This window comes from Ochotona curzoniae, unplaced genomic scaffold (genome assembly GCF_017591425.1).
Source record: "Ochotona curzoniae isolate NIBS_2020 unplaced genomic scaffold, NIBS_Ocur_1.0 contig_3255, whole genome shotgun sequence".
Lineage (NCBI taxonomy): Eukaryota > Metazoa > Chordata > Mammalia > Lagomorpha > Ochotonidae > Ochotona > Ochotona curzoniae.
The window spans coordinates 4186060-4202488 of record NW_024465777.1 but is presented as its reverse complement, the minus strand read 5'-3'; the positions used below and the strand labels follow the sequence as shown (position 1 = coordinate 4202488).

Genomic DNA, 16429 nt, shown 5'->3' with positions numbered 1-16429 from the left:
GCGGCGGGACCCTAGACGCACACTGGGACACTCCTGCAGCCGCGCCACCACGCCCTCTGCTCCCACCCGCTCTGCTCCGTGCTCTCCCCTGATCCGGTGCCCGGCGAGGGGCTTGCACGCCCCCACACCCCGCCCCAGCCACCTGGTTTGATGCAGCAACCACCTCCTCACGCCCAGCGGTACCAGGACGATTGTCTTGATAATAGGGTTCAAAGTGTGGCACTTTGGGAGCCTTGCGCTATTTGAAAACCCCAAGTTCCCAAACAAGGCGCCTAGCTCCAAGGCACCGTCCTCACGATGGGAGGCATAGCTGAGGCGGCCCCTGCCAAGGGGTTTTCCTCAACTTCCTCTCTACTAAGGTGGGAAGGGAGCCCCACCTTGAGGAAGCTGCAGAGAGCAAGGAAGGAAGCTGAGCGCTCCACAAGGTTGGCCCGAGGTTGGGCTGGGGTGGCCCTTGCTGAGCACCTGCAACTGGGCTTGGGGCAGCCCCAGCTCAGCCCGGTTCGTTGCTGCAGATGGCAACCCAAAATGCCACTTTGAGCAGGCACCAGGAGGCTGGCCCAGCATCAGAGACAGCCTCACCGAAGCCCCTCCACACCCGGGGCCCAGTCAGGCCACAGGGATGTGGCCTCCTCCCTGGGTAGCTCTGTGCCACAGAAAACACCTGGCTTGCCCCCTGACTGGCGGGCAAGAGGCTGGCCTTGCTGAAGGTCCCCATGGTTGCTGCCCTGGGGAACTGGGCCAAGGCATACACCATCTGTCTCCAGCAAGCCAGGGATGGGGTGGAGGGAAGATGCTGATGTAAGATTAGGAGGGCTGGAGTCTGTTAAGTACTTTATTCTGTAGTCAAAATGGGCAATACAAACAGTTGACATAACAAAGATTCATATAAATAACCGCTTGGAAACTTGAACACTTAGAGCACTCAGAGCACCACCCGTGAACGTGTGGCCAGGCTCCCAGCACAGGGTGGAGGCCGAAGCCCAGGGGCTCAGGGAAGGCCAGCGGGTGGAGCTCCTTTCAATGGAAGGGATAAGTCACTCCATAAATAAAACACTAACTTGCAAAAACACTTAGGAAGGAGCCTCATTCAGGCCCAGGAGTGCAGTCCAGGAGGTGGCCATCAGCCTGAGAAGCTTAGTGACAATACTGCAGTGGCAGCTTCTAGGTCCCTGGATCTGCCCAGTGCATTACACTCACATGTGGTCCCTGCCTGGCCAGGCTCCAAGTCTAGAAAAAGGCCTGGGGTGGGCCTTGCCACCACATAAAAACAATTGTGAGATGCACCCTAAACAGGAGGCAAGAAAAAACAAGAAAGCAGCCGGTACAAACAAAAAACACTAAGTTAACAAAAGCTGTGCCTTCACAAAGCTGGCCTAGGCTGGGTACTCTGGGAGGCCAGAACAGGGAAAGCACTCCCCTCCCCCAAGACAGGAGGCACAATCCAGAGGCCAGGCAGTCTCAAACCTGGGGCAAGGCAGAAGCAGCTTGACAAATGCCCTGGAGCCTGCTGGGGGAAAAGTCTTCCCAGACCAGACAGAGGAGTCTGTAGTTAAAGCCCAAGGCAGGAGCTACCTGGGAGGCCTGAGAACACGGGAGGCAGCTCTTGCAGACATGGCCAGGATCCAGGGGACAGCAGGATAGCTGGGGAAAGGGGATCCCTGTAGGATTGGCAGCAAAGAGCAGAAGAACCCTGGCAGAACCCCTAGGCTCACAATCCAAGTGGGTACTCTGATAACGAAGAACTCGCCCTGAGGAAGCAGCAGAAGCCTGGGGAAGCCAGCCAGGCAGCTCAGGGCCCAGGAAGGCTGCCATGAGGGGCCTGGGATCCTCAAATCATCGCTGTTCGTGATACCTGGGATTTCCAGCCCTTCCAGTGAGATGCAGGGACTGACAGGGCCAAGGCAGGGAGTGGGAATGCATGTGGCTCCATCCCAGAAGAGAGGAGGAGGTGAGCAGACTGTTGGCTTCTGATGCCAGCCTAGGGCTCGGAACGGCCTGGGAGGACTCACCCACTGTACCTGCCAGTTAGTCACTCACCCTCGGGAGGTCAATCAGGGTAACAGAACAAATGCAATCCCACAAGGCAAAGCCAGCTGGGATGGGCAACAGTTCCCTCAGCAACCCTTAGCCTCCAGATGCAGGCTCTCCCCTGGGAGCCACACACAGAAGGCAACACAGTGTTAGGGCAGGAATCCCTTGCACTAGGCTCCTGCAGGCCCTGTGGTGCAGCCAGTCCCAGCCCCGCATTCCTCACTGTGTGGCACAGTTTTCTCCCATGTCCTGGGCATATCTGTCTGACATGGTGGTCCTTAAGTCCTCGATTTCCCGGCGTAGCTGTTGAACCTCTTCCAGCTTCCTCTTGATCACATCTGGCTTCTGAAAATCCTGCTGTGTCTCCAGATGCTGTGTAGCTGGGGAGGAGAGCATTTCAAGAGAGACATTAAGGGTTGCAACCCAAAAAGGCCCAAGACCTCAGGACATGCACCTTTTAAAAGGCAGCTGTGTACAGCGGGCTGCAAACGGGCTGCCCAGGAGCAACTTTGTTTGTCCTGCATGCAAGGTATTTAAGGATGCTCATTTCCAAAGCAGATTGATGGAGCATCAACTCTGTGAAACATAGCAAGCCACAGAGAGCAGGGATCAGGCCTCTAGGCTCCTGCCTGTCCGTCTCAACAGGAAAGCTTTCAGGGTGAGAGGAGGAAGATCCTTCTGCTATGGGCATCACACACTCCCGAGAACTCACAGTGAATGCCCAAGAGCAGGGAGAGATTAGGGTCATGACCCTGGGCCCTCTGGGTGATGATGCTGCAGACAGCCTGCAGATCCTGAAGGCAACGAGTCAGCTCCTGGAGCAGCTCAGACACCAGCTGGGCTGTGTCTGCTGAAGGCAAGGTCCCCGGCTGGGCTTGGCGCAGGTGCTCCTGCAGGGTCAGATTCTTCTCAATCAGGTCCTGGTTTTGTACTGAAAGCTAAGCACAAAGATGGGCAAGAACATGTACCCATGCCAAGAGGCAGAGCTTCCTTCCCTGAGGGTGGGTGGCCATGGATGTGCATGTGGGGGAAGGCCTGAGTCACAGACAATGTCCCCCTTCCTCAGCTCTCCACCTTCTGCCCCAGAACTGGCTTGGTTCCCCTAGGGGCTGCGTAGGCCCCTGGGGAGGCAGCGCTGGAAAGGAAGTTGCTGCTCCCAGCCGACTGACTCACCAGCCTCTGGGCTTCTATGCAGGAACCAGAGAAGATGCGCCCACACCTAGGAACTCTATCTGAAGCCAGTCCCTCAGCCAACTCTGTTAGTCAGGCTATTAGAGACGGCTCACCGTCAAGGCTGCAATCTGAGGAGACACTGCTTTCAATCTCTCCGTGCCACCCAGACCAAAGTGGGTGGCCACCAGCCAGTCAAAGGACTGACGGGGCAGAGCCAGGAAGACAGTCTGGTAGGGCGTGGTCACCAAGTCACAGCAGGAGAAGCTGGAGACTGGGGGTTCTGAGCTGCGTCACAGCCTGCCGAGGCCCACCTTCACCTCAGTGACTCAGGCTCTTGTGCACTGACTGCAGGTACTCTGCCCCCCTCCCCGATGCCGGAGTCCACTCTCCTTGCCTCCCTCTCTCGGTTGTTTTAACGCTTGTGAACAGACCTTCTCTTTCAGTCCTGGCCGCAAACCACCCCTGGACAATGTGATCATCTTGGGACAGTTTTCTTAGACATCCAAACAACATTCCTTGGCAACTATGGTCTGCCTAAGGTGGGTTGAGGGCCTCTGCTACACAGCAGGACATAAAGGGGGCTGCAGGGATGGAAATGGCAGACAGCAAACCCTGGTGTGGGAGTGGGGAGGCCTGGCTGAGGCCACTTACCTCCTTCACAGCTGTGCGCATCTGCTGCAGAGCTGTCTCTCTCCGCTGGGCTTCCTCTCGCAGGACCTGGCATGTTCCTTCTTCTTGAGCCACTTCCTGCTCAAGGCTCTGCATCCCCAGGCACAGGATTGCAGAAGAACACACCAGGGTGACTAGTCTGATTCAGATCACCTCATCTCTGGCCCACCCACACTCTGCTGCCATTGCCACAGACCAGTTCTGACCCCGACTTCCCAATCCGTCTTCCACAGCCCTAACAGACAGATGGACAGCAGCTTCTCACAGGCCCTCCTCACCTCCCAGCCCTGTCTCATCGCCCACATCGCCCACACATGCCCCTGATCCTGGCACAGGCACTGATGCGCCTTCATGCTCCAACGCCTCCACTCAGCCCCCGTCCTCGCCACTCCAATTGCTCTTCTGCTCTGTCACCACAGGAAATCTCTATGCTCACCCCATTTTCCTCCACCAGCAAATGAAATCCAGGTGGTCCAAATCCCTCCCTATCACTCACACCACCTGTGACCCCAAAGTATCCCAGCTGCACCCACCACCGCTTTCTGGGGGGCAGGCACTAGGTCATTCTCACGCGGTCTCAATTTATTGAGCACTTACTGTGACAGGCACCCAGCACTACACAGAACAACAAACAGCTCTGTCTCTGAGGTGCTAACAGTACCAGCTATGTGCACAGGAAGATGATGCAGCCTGAATGCTTTTAATGGAGGTGACAAGAAGGAGAGAACCCACTAGGCTGTTGACAGTGTGGACATGTGGAAGTGTATGTACGTTTGTTGGCATGGTCAGGGTCAGAGGCAGCAAGATAATTTTCTTAATTTCATTCTAATTTATTTTGAAATTCATCAGAATAAAGAATTTCTTGAGGGTCTGGCATGGTAGCCTAGCAGCTAAAGTCTTCACCTTGCACATACCAGGGTCCCATATGGGCGCTGGTTCTAATCCCAGCAGCACCACTTCCCATCTAGCTCCTTGCCTGTGACCTGGGAAAGCAGTCAATGACAGCCCAAAGCCTTGGGATACTGCACCTGCATGGGAGATCGGAAGCGGCTCTGGGCTCCTGATTTTGGATCAGCTCCACTCCGGCCATCATGACCGCTTAGGGAGCAAATCAAGGGATGGAAGATCTTCCTCTCCGCCTCTCCTCCTCTCTGTGTATCTCACTATCCACTTTAAAAAAAATCTACCTCTTAAATAAAAATAAATGGAATAAACATTAACTGCTTATAAAAAGAAAATTTCTTGAAATTTTTCTATTAAAAAAATGTAACTGCCAATATAACTACATGAAATACTCAAGATGACCATGATGAACCCACTGTATTCTAACAAATTCATCTGAGATTTAAAAAATATGTATTTCCTGCCATCTACTTAAAAGAGAAAATTGGGGGCTGGTGTGATGGCTCAACTGGTCAGCCCCAAATGGGTGCCGGTTTGTGTTCCAGCTACCCTACTTCCCATCCAGCTCCCTGCTTGTGGCCTGAGAAAGCAGTGGAGGACAGCTTAAAGCCTTGGGACCCTGCAGACATGTGAGCAACCCAAAAGAATATTCTGGCTTCAGATCAGCTGAAGACCTGTCTCTCCTTCTCTGTAAAATCTGCATTTCCAGGGAAAAAAATTATTTTAAAAAAGTGAGCCAAAAGAAGTACACACTGATTCACCCTCCAAATACCAACACCGTTCCTGGACGGCCAAGGCCAGGAGGCAGGGAGTCCATCTGGGTGGTAACTCCAAGTCCAAGGAGCCATCCCCACTGCACCCCAGGAAGCCCAAGAAGGTCTGGAAGCAGAGGGATTAAGACTTAATTGAATACTCATGTGGGATGTGGCATCCTAGGGGGGGCTGTCCTCCCTCCCCCGCTGCCTGCCACCACTCCCCTTCCCTGCTGGCTCCACTGACATTTTACATTTTAGGCTTAACAGCTAACTTAACAATTCCAGACTTTTTCAATCATTGTGGAATTACAGTATTTCAGGAAATCTATATGGAGTCTCCATAAAAATTCTACTAAAAGCCTGAATAAACCTGACTGCAACCTTCGACTGCCCCTCAGAGTAAGTGAAGTTCATGCGTCCTGGGGTCTGATAGAATGCAGGGAACCTGCCTCCCACTGGTTTTCCATGGCAGAGCACTGCCACTTTGGCAGGAACCCTCCGAGAGTTCTCCCGGTTCACTGACTCCCCGACTCTCCTCCTAAGTCACTGCAATGTCCCTCAGCCCCTCCTCTACCCTGCCCTCTTCCTCACACTCTGCAACTTTGCCTCTCTGCAGGCTGCCAATCTTCTACACTGAAACCCAACCACATCACGCCTCGGCTGGATTTATTTTTTAAAGACTTATTTTTATTGGAAATTCAGATTTACGAAGAGGAGAGACAAACATCTTTTGTCCACTGGTTCACTCCCCAAGTGATCACAACAGCCAGGGCTGAGCCGATATGAAGCCAAGGGCCAGGAGCTTCTTCTGGGTCTCCCACGTGGATGTCGGGTCCCAAGGCTTTGGGCCGTCCTCAACTATTTTCCCAGGCCACAAGCAAGCAGCTGGAGGGGAGGTGAGGCAGCCAGAATCAGAACTGGCACCCATATGGTATGCTAATGCATGCAAGGCAAGGACTATAGCCACTAGGTTACCACACCGGGCCCTCAGTTGGATGTTTTAACAGAGTCCCTCACATACCTGGAGAATAAAAGCTAACTTAGGTTGGACAAATGAAGCCCTCCACCACCTGGAGCCCTACCTGTCCACTCACTACCTCAAACCCAACAGTCATAAGTGACAGGAGCACATTTCCCCCAAACATAGAGCAAATTATGTGACAGCAATTCTCTGGGGATGTCACAGTGGTCTCATCAGTGCAAGCACACTATGATGGGCACATGGCAGGGAAAGTGCCCAGTGGCTAAATCTTCATCTTGCATCTGCTGGGATCCTATATGGGTGTCGGTTTGCATCCTGGCAGCCCCGCTTCCCATCCAGCTCCCTGCTTGTGGCCTGGAGAAGCAGCAGAGGACGGCCCAAAGGCTTGGAACCCTGCTCCCACATGGGAGACCTGGAGGAGGTTCCTGGCTCCTGGCTTCAGACTGGCTCAGCTGTGGCCACTGTGGCCACTTGGGGAGTAAACCAGTGGACAGAAGATCTTCCTATATCTCCTCCTGTGTATCTGTCTAATAATAATAAAAAAAATCTTAAAAAAAGAAAGAAAAAATGCCCAGTGCATTTCTTCCATACGCATTCCATCCCCTTCAGTAAGCTGGACCATACATAGTGTCTGCAGGTCTATGTTCAAACTATGCTCTTTCACACAGATGATGCCCCATTCATGCTGTTCTTTACATACGTTAGGTCCAGGATCATCCCACCTAGCTCTTCCTCATCCTTCAAGGCTCAGGGTGTCCAGAAAAATCCCCGATGTTCCATTCCTGCCATGGAACCCCTGTGCTTGTCCCTCCAGGACTATGGGATCCAAAGCACTGCCAGGCGTCACTCCTCTTGCACCCTTAACATCCATGCCCAGCCAGGGCAGAAGACAGAATTCAATGTGGCTGAATTCTAGAGTGTTCTCATCCCATCTCCACTCACCTGCACTCGTGAGTGCAGCTGATCTATCTTCTGCTGTTGTTTCTCCACGACCTGACAAGGGAAAGTTATTGAGCAAGGCTGCAGAGGTCAAAGGTCAGAGGGCAAAGGGACACCTCACAGCCTGGTAGGGGATCCACAACACTGATGGCTTATTAGCGCATGAATGGCGAGTGCAGCTAGCTCTGCCTAAGGACTCCCAGGTCTGGCTAACTAGCTTCACACAGTCCCAAAGGGGCCTCTGAGGAGTTGCAGTGTGGACCCACGGCCACGGCGGTGTATGTGACAGGGACAGGGTGCAGGGAGATGTTCACACTAATAACTCCCAGCTGGTGGGACCAATTTTACACACCGTCAGTAAACACTGCTTCTTTGGCCTCCAGTTTCACAAATCCTGCCCCACTCAGGTTATTGTTACTGTTAGTTATTTAAAAAGTTAGAGTTCCGGTTTTTACACTATATGGGCAGCTAATTCCTGCAGCCTGGTTCTTTTATCGTTAGCCGAAAACACCAGACGCAATGAGGCACTTTAGGTGGTTTAGTCCAGCGCGGCAGGAACGGGACCGAGGTGGTGGGAAGAGCAGCAAGGAAAAGGGAACATGAAGGCACCTCCAGCGGGGCAGGAACAGGACTGAAGTGGTGCAAAGGCAGCAAGGGGAAGGCCAGATATAGGTACCTGGGGCTCATTACGTTCAGGTGAGCCCGCAAGGCACAGGGGGTAGGGGCTCAGGAGAGACTGAAGGCAGGGGTCAGGGGACTGGTGTCTGCAAATGAATGCCTGAGGATAACTGGGAAGTGGGCGGGGTGGGGCTGGGAGATGAAGGATTAGATTTTCAAGTGATGCTGGATTGTCTGATTGATGAACAGGTGGACCAGCGCACATTTCATGAGCCTTGAAGAGGAAATGGCTCCGGGTCTAGGGTGGCAGGTCTCCATGACGACCTTCAAATCGCTCCTTAGACTTACAGCTTTAGTCACACTAATGACCCAAGGAGAGACCCTGTACCATCCTGACCTCTGGTCCATTAGAACCTGAGGCAGTCTGAACCATCCTTGGGACTTGGTTTCACTGACCTGGACCTGCAGTCAGTCAGTCTCTGCTGACCTGAGCAAGCAGGGCACTCATTGGCTAGAAGTTACAGCAGGAAACTGACTTCACATTGAGTCATCTGGAGTAAATTCAAGTCTTCTGCCTGTACTCTAGATGAGTGAAGTCTGCCTGTCCCAAGGATGGATAACTCAAATGCACCCTCAGCACGCAGGAGTAACTTCTCAGAAAATAAAAGCACTCAGCAGTAAATCCAAGGTGGCCCCAGACTGAGAATGTGTGCTTATTTCTCAATACACCATCTTTTCTCCCTCCCAGCCCCCACCCAGTCACCTTGCGGAGGGAGTCACATTCCTGCTGCCAGGTCTCTACGTCCGTGCTGGGGCCTTCACCTCCACTGGTGTTCTCCATGGACTGCTTCTCTTGCAGGCTGAAAGACAATGGCTCTTCAACAACTTTGAAGTCTGAGAGATGTTCCTCTGTCTACTGTTTCAGGACAAGCCACGTGGGCTCCTCCAAGCTCTGGCTGGGGAGGCTTCTTGTCTGGTATCTGTAGCTGCTGAGTCATAGAGAAGTTGCTGCCCACGTCAGGTCTATACAACATACCACTGATTCTCCCTCCATTTGCCCCATTCTTGTTCTTACATTTCACATACATTTCTTTTTTGGGGGTATAGATACTGTTCCCTAACTCTGCTTTTGACTCTGTCTTCTCCAGCGGGCCGCCCACAAATCACTTCCAACACAGCCCCTCTGCCGAGACCAACAAGAAGCCACTGTAGTTGACTGTGGGATGAGAAATCCAATCAACTCCATTAGAAATTGGATTTGGTCCAAGAAGTACTGCAACAAAACCATCACATTCTCAGAGACTGTTACTAATAGGCAGGAGGCTCCCAAAGCACCTTGGGAGCACACTGTGGCATCTTGTTTTGTTCTCGGACCTGTCACGGCAGTCAGAGCATCCCCGAGGGCTAAGGTGAAACAGATGCTCCTGAAAGCCCTTCACATACAAGGTTCACAATGTAGGGAACGCCTCACTCTCAGCACCAGGATCGACTCTGGAAAAATGTGCACACAGTCCCTTTTTCAGTTTATTATGTGTTTTCACTTATTCAGTACTTACCTCCACTTTCAGTACCCACATTCACACACCATTCTAAAGATACAGTGTCTGCCCATAAGCAATGGTCACAATCCATTCATTGCTAAGAGAAAATTTAGAGGACAATGATTTCTCTCCAAAATCATGTAAGTAATGAGTGGGGTAGCTGGGACAAGAACCTAGTTCTCTATTGCTTTCCCAAATCCCACAAGCACATCATTTACTTGTGTCTGGAAAATTCTGCTTCCCGCTCTCTCAGGCTTTCCAGTTGAACCTCCTTCTCCCGGCAGGCCGCTTGGCTTTCCTCCAGCAAACTCTCCAGCTCAGTCACTCTCTCTTGTAGCTCTGTGCTCTTCAATTCAGAATCCTGAAGCTGAGATACAAAAGCTAATACGTACATTGCCTGGGCACCTCTAAAGAGCAGCAGTCTAGTGACAGAGTCACAAGATGTGAATCTGGGTGTGGCTGCTTTGGGAGGCACGTGTAACGAGGCAGTGAGAAAGCTCGCCTTCCTGCCGCCCCCTGGGCGCCCCAGGTATGCAGATACTGCTGCTACCTGCTGACTCTGCTTCTGATGGTCTTCCAGTGTGGGAAGATCAGCCAAGTAGCGCTCCAAGGTTTCAATACGTTGCTGCTTCTCCCGGTTCTGCTCTGTTTCCTTTTGACATTTCTTTTTCAAATTATTGATGTGTTTATCACGACTCTTTACCTGGAAAAAAATTTTTGAAGAGTCTGTCTGCATTTATTCCTCTAGGACCCTGATCCTCAAATATCCTAGCAAGTGGCCACTGTCTGCCCTTGGGACTGTGCATATGAGTCTACTGCAGTGAATGCAGAGGGTTAATCAGATTTTGCCATTTGGGATTAGGCATAAACTGCAAAGCAAACACATATGAACTTTCCAGGTAAAGGCAGAATCAAATGGCTCCCTAAACAATTCTTTAAAATTTGGTAGCTCTGGGACAGGTAAGTCCATAGCAGGTAAGTCACTGCTAGGGACTTCTGCCTCCTGGTTCTAGTCAGCATTCTAGCTTACAGCTAACGCACACTCAGAGACCACAGGTGATGTGTCAAGTATTGGAGTCACTCTACCCAGATAGGAGGATTAAGCTCGGGCTCCTGGCCTCGACCTGGCTCAACCTTGGCCACTGTGGGTATTTTGGGAGTGAAAAAGCCCCTGGCTTCAGCCTGGCCTATTCCAGCCACTGAGGCCATTTGGGAGAATAAGCCAGTGGATGGAATGTCTCTCCTCTCTGTTTATCTGCCTTTCCAACAAAAATATTTTATTTTTAGGGGAAGGTGGGTCTACAAAGAAAAAGAGATAAAGAAAAAGATCCTCCATTTACTGGTTTACTCTCCAAATGGTTACAACTGCTGGAGCTGGGGCATTCTGAAGCCAGGAGCTTCTTCTGAGTCTCCCACATGGGTACAGGATTCCAAGGCTTTGGGCCGTTCTCTACTGCTTTTCCAGGCCAAAAACAGGAAGCTGGATGGGAAGTAGAATAGACAGAACTTTGGTGCCCAGATGGGATGCCAGCACTTATAGGTAAAGGATTAGCCTGTTTAGCCACATTTTTCTAAAAATTTAAATTGTTGTCATTTCTATTGTATAATCAGTATTATATCTGGTCTTTGTCCTAGGTTCCTGGGTTAACCTCTAGGCCTTCAGCAACCCACTCAATAGATTTTATCATTTCTAGTGGGCCAAATTCCACAGAGAATAATCTGTGCTAACAAGCACAAGGGTTGGTCACCAGCAGGGCAGGTGTATCTGAGTGTCACCTCCTGGGGGAAGAAGGACCTACACAACCAAACTCCAGGAAACACCATCACATCAAAGCCAGCTGGAGCTTCCAGGCTGGCACATACATGGATGAGAGGGAAAGGTCACAGGACCTGATACCCAGGGAAAGCGGCCTCCTCCCAGGATTCTCCCAGACCTCTCTATGCTTCTTTTCATTTGGCTAATCCTGGACTGAGTTTATAATGAAGTAGTACAGGCCTTTGTGGGCTTGTGGGGTCTGTTCTAGGGAACTTACTGAATTTGAATCAGTGATCACAAGTCTGAGTGGGGACTGGCAGTATGGTGCATCAGGTTAAGCCACTGTTCGTAACATCAGCATCCCGTATCCAAGTGCTGGTTCAAGTTCTGGCTGCTCTGCTTCCAATCCAGCTTCCTATTAACATGTCTGGAAACAGTGGAAGATGGCACAAGCACGTGGAGCCTCACCCGTGGGGGAGACCAGGATGGAGTCCCTGTCTCCTGTTTTTGGCCTGGTCCAGCCCTAGCTGTTGCAAAGAAGTAAACCAATGGATGGGAAATGGACAGATCTCTTTCTCTCTGCTTTAAATTTTTAAAAAAGAAAAAATATTTATTTTTATTGCCAAGACAGAGATATAGACAGGAGGAGAGACAGGAAGATTTTCTGTCCAATGATTTATTCCCCAAGTGGCTGCACAGCCAGTGCTGAGCTGGTCTGAAGCCAGGAACCAGGAACCTCCTCTAGGTCTACCATATGGGCGCAGGGTCCCAAGCCTTTGGGCCGTCCTCGATTGCTTTCCCAGGCCACAAGCAGGGAGCTGGATGGGAAGCGGGGCTGCTGGGAATAGAACTAGTGCCCATATGGGATCCTGGCACATTCAAGGCAAGGACTTTAACCACTATGCTATCATGCCAGGCTTGCTTTCAAGTAAATATTTTAAAAGACAATATTTTAAGCAAGTTTAAAAGCGTGGGTGACTTGGGGACCCCAGATCTCACAGATGGCATCTAATGTGCAGACTTGTCGGACACGATGCCTGGAAGATGAGCTGGCCAGTAACTCCAGAGTTAAACTGCACACAGCACTCTGGTCTGTCCCGGTGAGACAGGTAAACACCACACACTCATCTGAAAGGTCTACTGAGACTCCCAGCTTAGAGAGGCTGGGTCAACTTTAATTATCCTGGCTCTAAGGCTGAGCACAATGAAGGTACACAATAAAGAGCTGCTGAAAGGAGACTTCTCATCCACACTTACAGGGGCTTCTGTGGCTTATGAACAAAGGAAGCTGAAATAAGCCAAATCAACAAGACAAAGGTGAGAAAGTACCACTGACATCAAAGAGGCATTTATTCAAAGATAGTACTAACAAAGATCCTGGAAAGCAGAGAAGGAAAGCCCAAGTCCTTGGCCCCTGAGTCCACGGGGGATGCTCTGAGCTCCTAGCTTTGAACTGGCTCACTTCTGACCATTGTGGCCATTTCAATTTGAGGAATGAACCAGTGAATGGAGGATCTCTCTGTCTTTCCCGCTCTCTGTACTGCTGACTTCCCAAATACATAAATAAATCTTACTTAAAAAAAATTAGGCCCGGCACTGTAGCCTTGTGGCTGAAGTTCTCACCTTGCATGTGCCGGGATCCCATATGGGCACTGGTTCTAATCCCAGAGGCCCCACTTCCCATCCAGCTCCCTGCTTGTGGCCTGAGAAAGCAGTCGAGGAAGGCCTAAAGCCTTGGAATCAAGCACCTGCATGGGAGACGTGGAGGAACTTCCTGGATCCTTGCCCTGGATTGGCTCAGCTCCGGCCATTGCAGCCATTTGGGGAGTGAATCAACAGATCTTCCTCTGTCTCTCCTCCTCTCCGTACATCTGACTTTGCGACAAAAATAAAATAAATCTTTTAAAAAAAATTCCCTGAAAATATGCCAAAGGTTTGACCACAGGTCTAATCCATATCCTTCCAGTTCTGATTTCACATTTCAGTAAGGATTAGAATCACCTGGAAAACTACCAACAAAACTGGCAATCAACTCTGGATTAAAAATAAATTGATAAACTGAGTTCAGCAGCGTGGTAAATCATAATCCTCAGCCTGCTGCACCAGCACCCCATGCAGACACCGGTTCAAATCCTGGCTGCCTCACTTCCCCCCTACCTCCCTGCTTGTGGCCTGGGAAAGCAGTCGAGGACGGGCCAAAGCCTTGGGACCCTGCACTCACGTGGGAGACCCAAAGAAGCTTCTGGTTCCTGGTTCTGGACTAGCCCAGCTATGACTGTTGCGGCCATTTGGGAAGCACATTAGTGGATAGAAGATCTGTTTCTCTCTCTCTCTGTGACTTGCAAAATACATAAATCTTTGGTACTAACCTAAAAAAAGGCAACAGAAATGACATACATATAGGGGAGGGTGCACTGAGATGCAGTGAGCTAAGCTGCTGCCTGCATTGCAGGCATCACGTATGAGTGCCAGCTTAAGTCTGGCTTGTGGCCATTTAAGGAACGAACTAACAGAAGAGCTGACTCTTTCTCCCTCTCCGTAATTCTGCTTTTTAAATAAATCAGTACTTTAAAAAACAACAAAAAAAAGATACTAAACGAAAAGGCACATGGGATATTGTAAAATATCTTTCAAAGATGAGAGTAGGCAAAGGGAAGGGACAGCGTGGGAGATGGTGGACCTCTCCCGGTCGGCTAGGTGTTGCACTCCCACAAGCACCTACCTCTGCAGATAGGTCTCAGCGAGAGTGAACCCCGGGGAAGACCACCAGACGCCCGAGGACCAGCCAGCCAACACTACCCTCACCCGGGCTTTATTAACAGGACAATCAAGTAAGGAACACAGTCATAACAAAGAGGGTAGGTTCGGGGTGGAAAACAAGTATAAATAAAAACCTACGTACAAAACTGTGGGATCTAAGCCTAACATCCTTGTCAGCACTGAGATTTCAAAGGACAAAAGCTTTCCTGCCCAGCCCTCTCCACCAGCAACAGCAGACCGAACAATCACTAGAGATAAGAGACATCCAGACCCTGAAATGGAACACAAAGTCCAAGGCTGATCACCTTACAGTGAGGACTTTCCCCCAACTTTTATACACGAAAGGCAGAGAGGCAGAAACAGAGATTTTTCAGCTGTAACTTTATTCCTCAAATGCCCACACCAGCTGCGGCAGGACCGAGCTAAAGCCAGGAGCCAGGAACTCAGAGTTTTATAGGAACCCAACCACTTGGGCCATCACCTGCTGCCTCCCAGTACACGCACCAGCATGAAGCTAGAACCTAGTTACTCCTACGTGGCATGCAGGTGTCTTAGATAAAGCTCAACCATCCATCCATAAACTGATTTATTCACTCCCCACATGGCTGCAACAAGCAGGACTGGGTCAGGCTAAAGCGAGAAGCCAGGACGCCCATCTGCACTTCCTACTTGCACGGCAGGGGCCCACATACTTCAGCTGCCCTCTGTTACCTCCCAGCAGATCAGCAAAGGCTGGATGGGAAGTGGAGCAGCCAGGACTCAAACAAGCATTCTGTCTGCTAGGACATGAGGGCGTCAAAGTGGCACTCTACCTGGCTGTGCCAAAACAATACTCTCACAGATCCATATGAGTGCCCATTCAAAGGCCACCAAGCCACCAACATGAAAGACACTGAAACAGGAAAACAAAACAAAAAAGACCAGAAGGGAACAAGAAACAACACTGTAAGTAGATGCAGACACCCAGAGAAATCATAGTCAACAGGATTACAGATAAGCTACTCTATCTATGACACACACACATATAAAATCTACCAAAAAATGTAGAAGCACACCTTTGAGAAACAGAGGCATGTTCCAGGGGAAAGAGAAAGAGCTGAGGATGAATACCTTTCTGGAGTGAGCAGGGATACAGAACTTCTGATTGTTATTATAAAACCACTGGTATCTGATAACTTAGATACATACAATATTTTCATTTTTAACAAGCCTTCTAAACTCTGCTATACTAATGGCAACAGCACCTGGAAGCCTGTCAAAATGTGTGACTTCATGCCTATTCCCACAAGTGAATCTGAACCGGCATTTAAAAAACACACAAATTATTTAATTGTAATTTTCTTCGTCCTTTTTAAAAGATAGATATATTTATTTACCTGAAAGAGTGAGAGAGAGAGAGAGAAACACAGAGAGAGAGGCCATCTTTTATCCACTGGTTCACTCTCCAAATCGCCACACTGCCAGCCAGTGCTGAGACAGGCTAAAGCCAGGAGCCTAGAATTCTATCCAGGTCTTCCAGGTGGGCAGAGGATCCCTAGTACTTGGGCCATCTTCTGCTGCTCTGCTCTCAGGTGCATCAGCACAGAGGTATAGCAGCAGTAAGTCTAGAAATTGAATAAGAACTCATACAGGTTGCTGTCATTGCAGCTGCCATCTTTAAACTGTTATGCCACCACATTGCCAATTCCCAATTTTTATACTAGTTTTTATTTATGTGAGAGACAGAAAGGCAAACTGCACTCCAATCCATTAACTCACCCCTTCAGTGCCTACAATGGCTGGGGCCAGGAGCCAGGAATACCTCTGCAGCTCTCCCACGTAGGTGGCAGGAACGCAATTACATGAGTCATCATCACTACTGCCTCCCAAGGTCTGCCTTAGCAGGAAGCAGGGGTGCTAAAGAGTGCTCTGCTAAGCACACACGTGTAGGTGTTCTAATCAGAGTTTAACCACTAGCCCAACTGCTCACAGTGGATCTGATTTATTTCATTTCATTTATTTATTAAAAAAAAAAATTGAGCCTGATGTGGTAGACTAGTCACTTAAACTCCAGGCTTACATGCAATGGGAACCCATATGGGCACTGATTCATATCCTGGCTGCTTCATTTTCCAGCCAGCTCCCTGCTTGTGGTTTGGGAAAGCAGTGGATGATGCCCAAAACCTTGGGACCCTGCACCCACTCGAGAAACCAGAATCTCCTGGCTCCTGACTTCAGATAACTCAGCTCCACCTGTTGTGTGTGGGTTTTTTTTTTTTTTTGGTAGATTTATTTTTATTGGAAAGTCAGATATATGCAG

At 50.1% G+C, this 16429-nt stretch overlaps 1 protein-coding gene across 2 annotated transcripts in view; it reads right to left on the bottom strand.

The window, feature by feature from the left end:
- Positions 1-822: 822 nt before the first annotated feature.
- Positions 823-16429, bottom strand: part of CEP85 (centrosomal protein 85) — a 35361-nt gene continuing 19754 nt past the window's right edge. For both annotated transcript variants that reach the window (XM_040979618.1, XM_040979619.1), the window contains exons 7-13: positions 10165-10317; positions 9833-9981; positions 8837-8933; positions 7459-7509; positions 3859-3966; positions 2747-2972; positions 823-2414 (exon numbers count right to left, since the gene is read on the bottom strand). In XM_040979618.1, coding sequence (XP_040835552.1) covers positions 2254-2414; positions 2747-2972; positions 3859-3966; positions 7459-7509; positions 8837-8933; positions 9833-9981; positions 10165-10317 — 945 coding nt within the window. In that variant the 3' untranslated portion in view covers positions 823-2253. The remainder of the gene's footprint in view (positions 2415-2746; positions 2973-3858; positions 3967-7458; positions 7510-8836; positions 8934-9832; positions 9982-10164; positions 10318-16429) is intronic.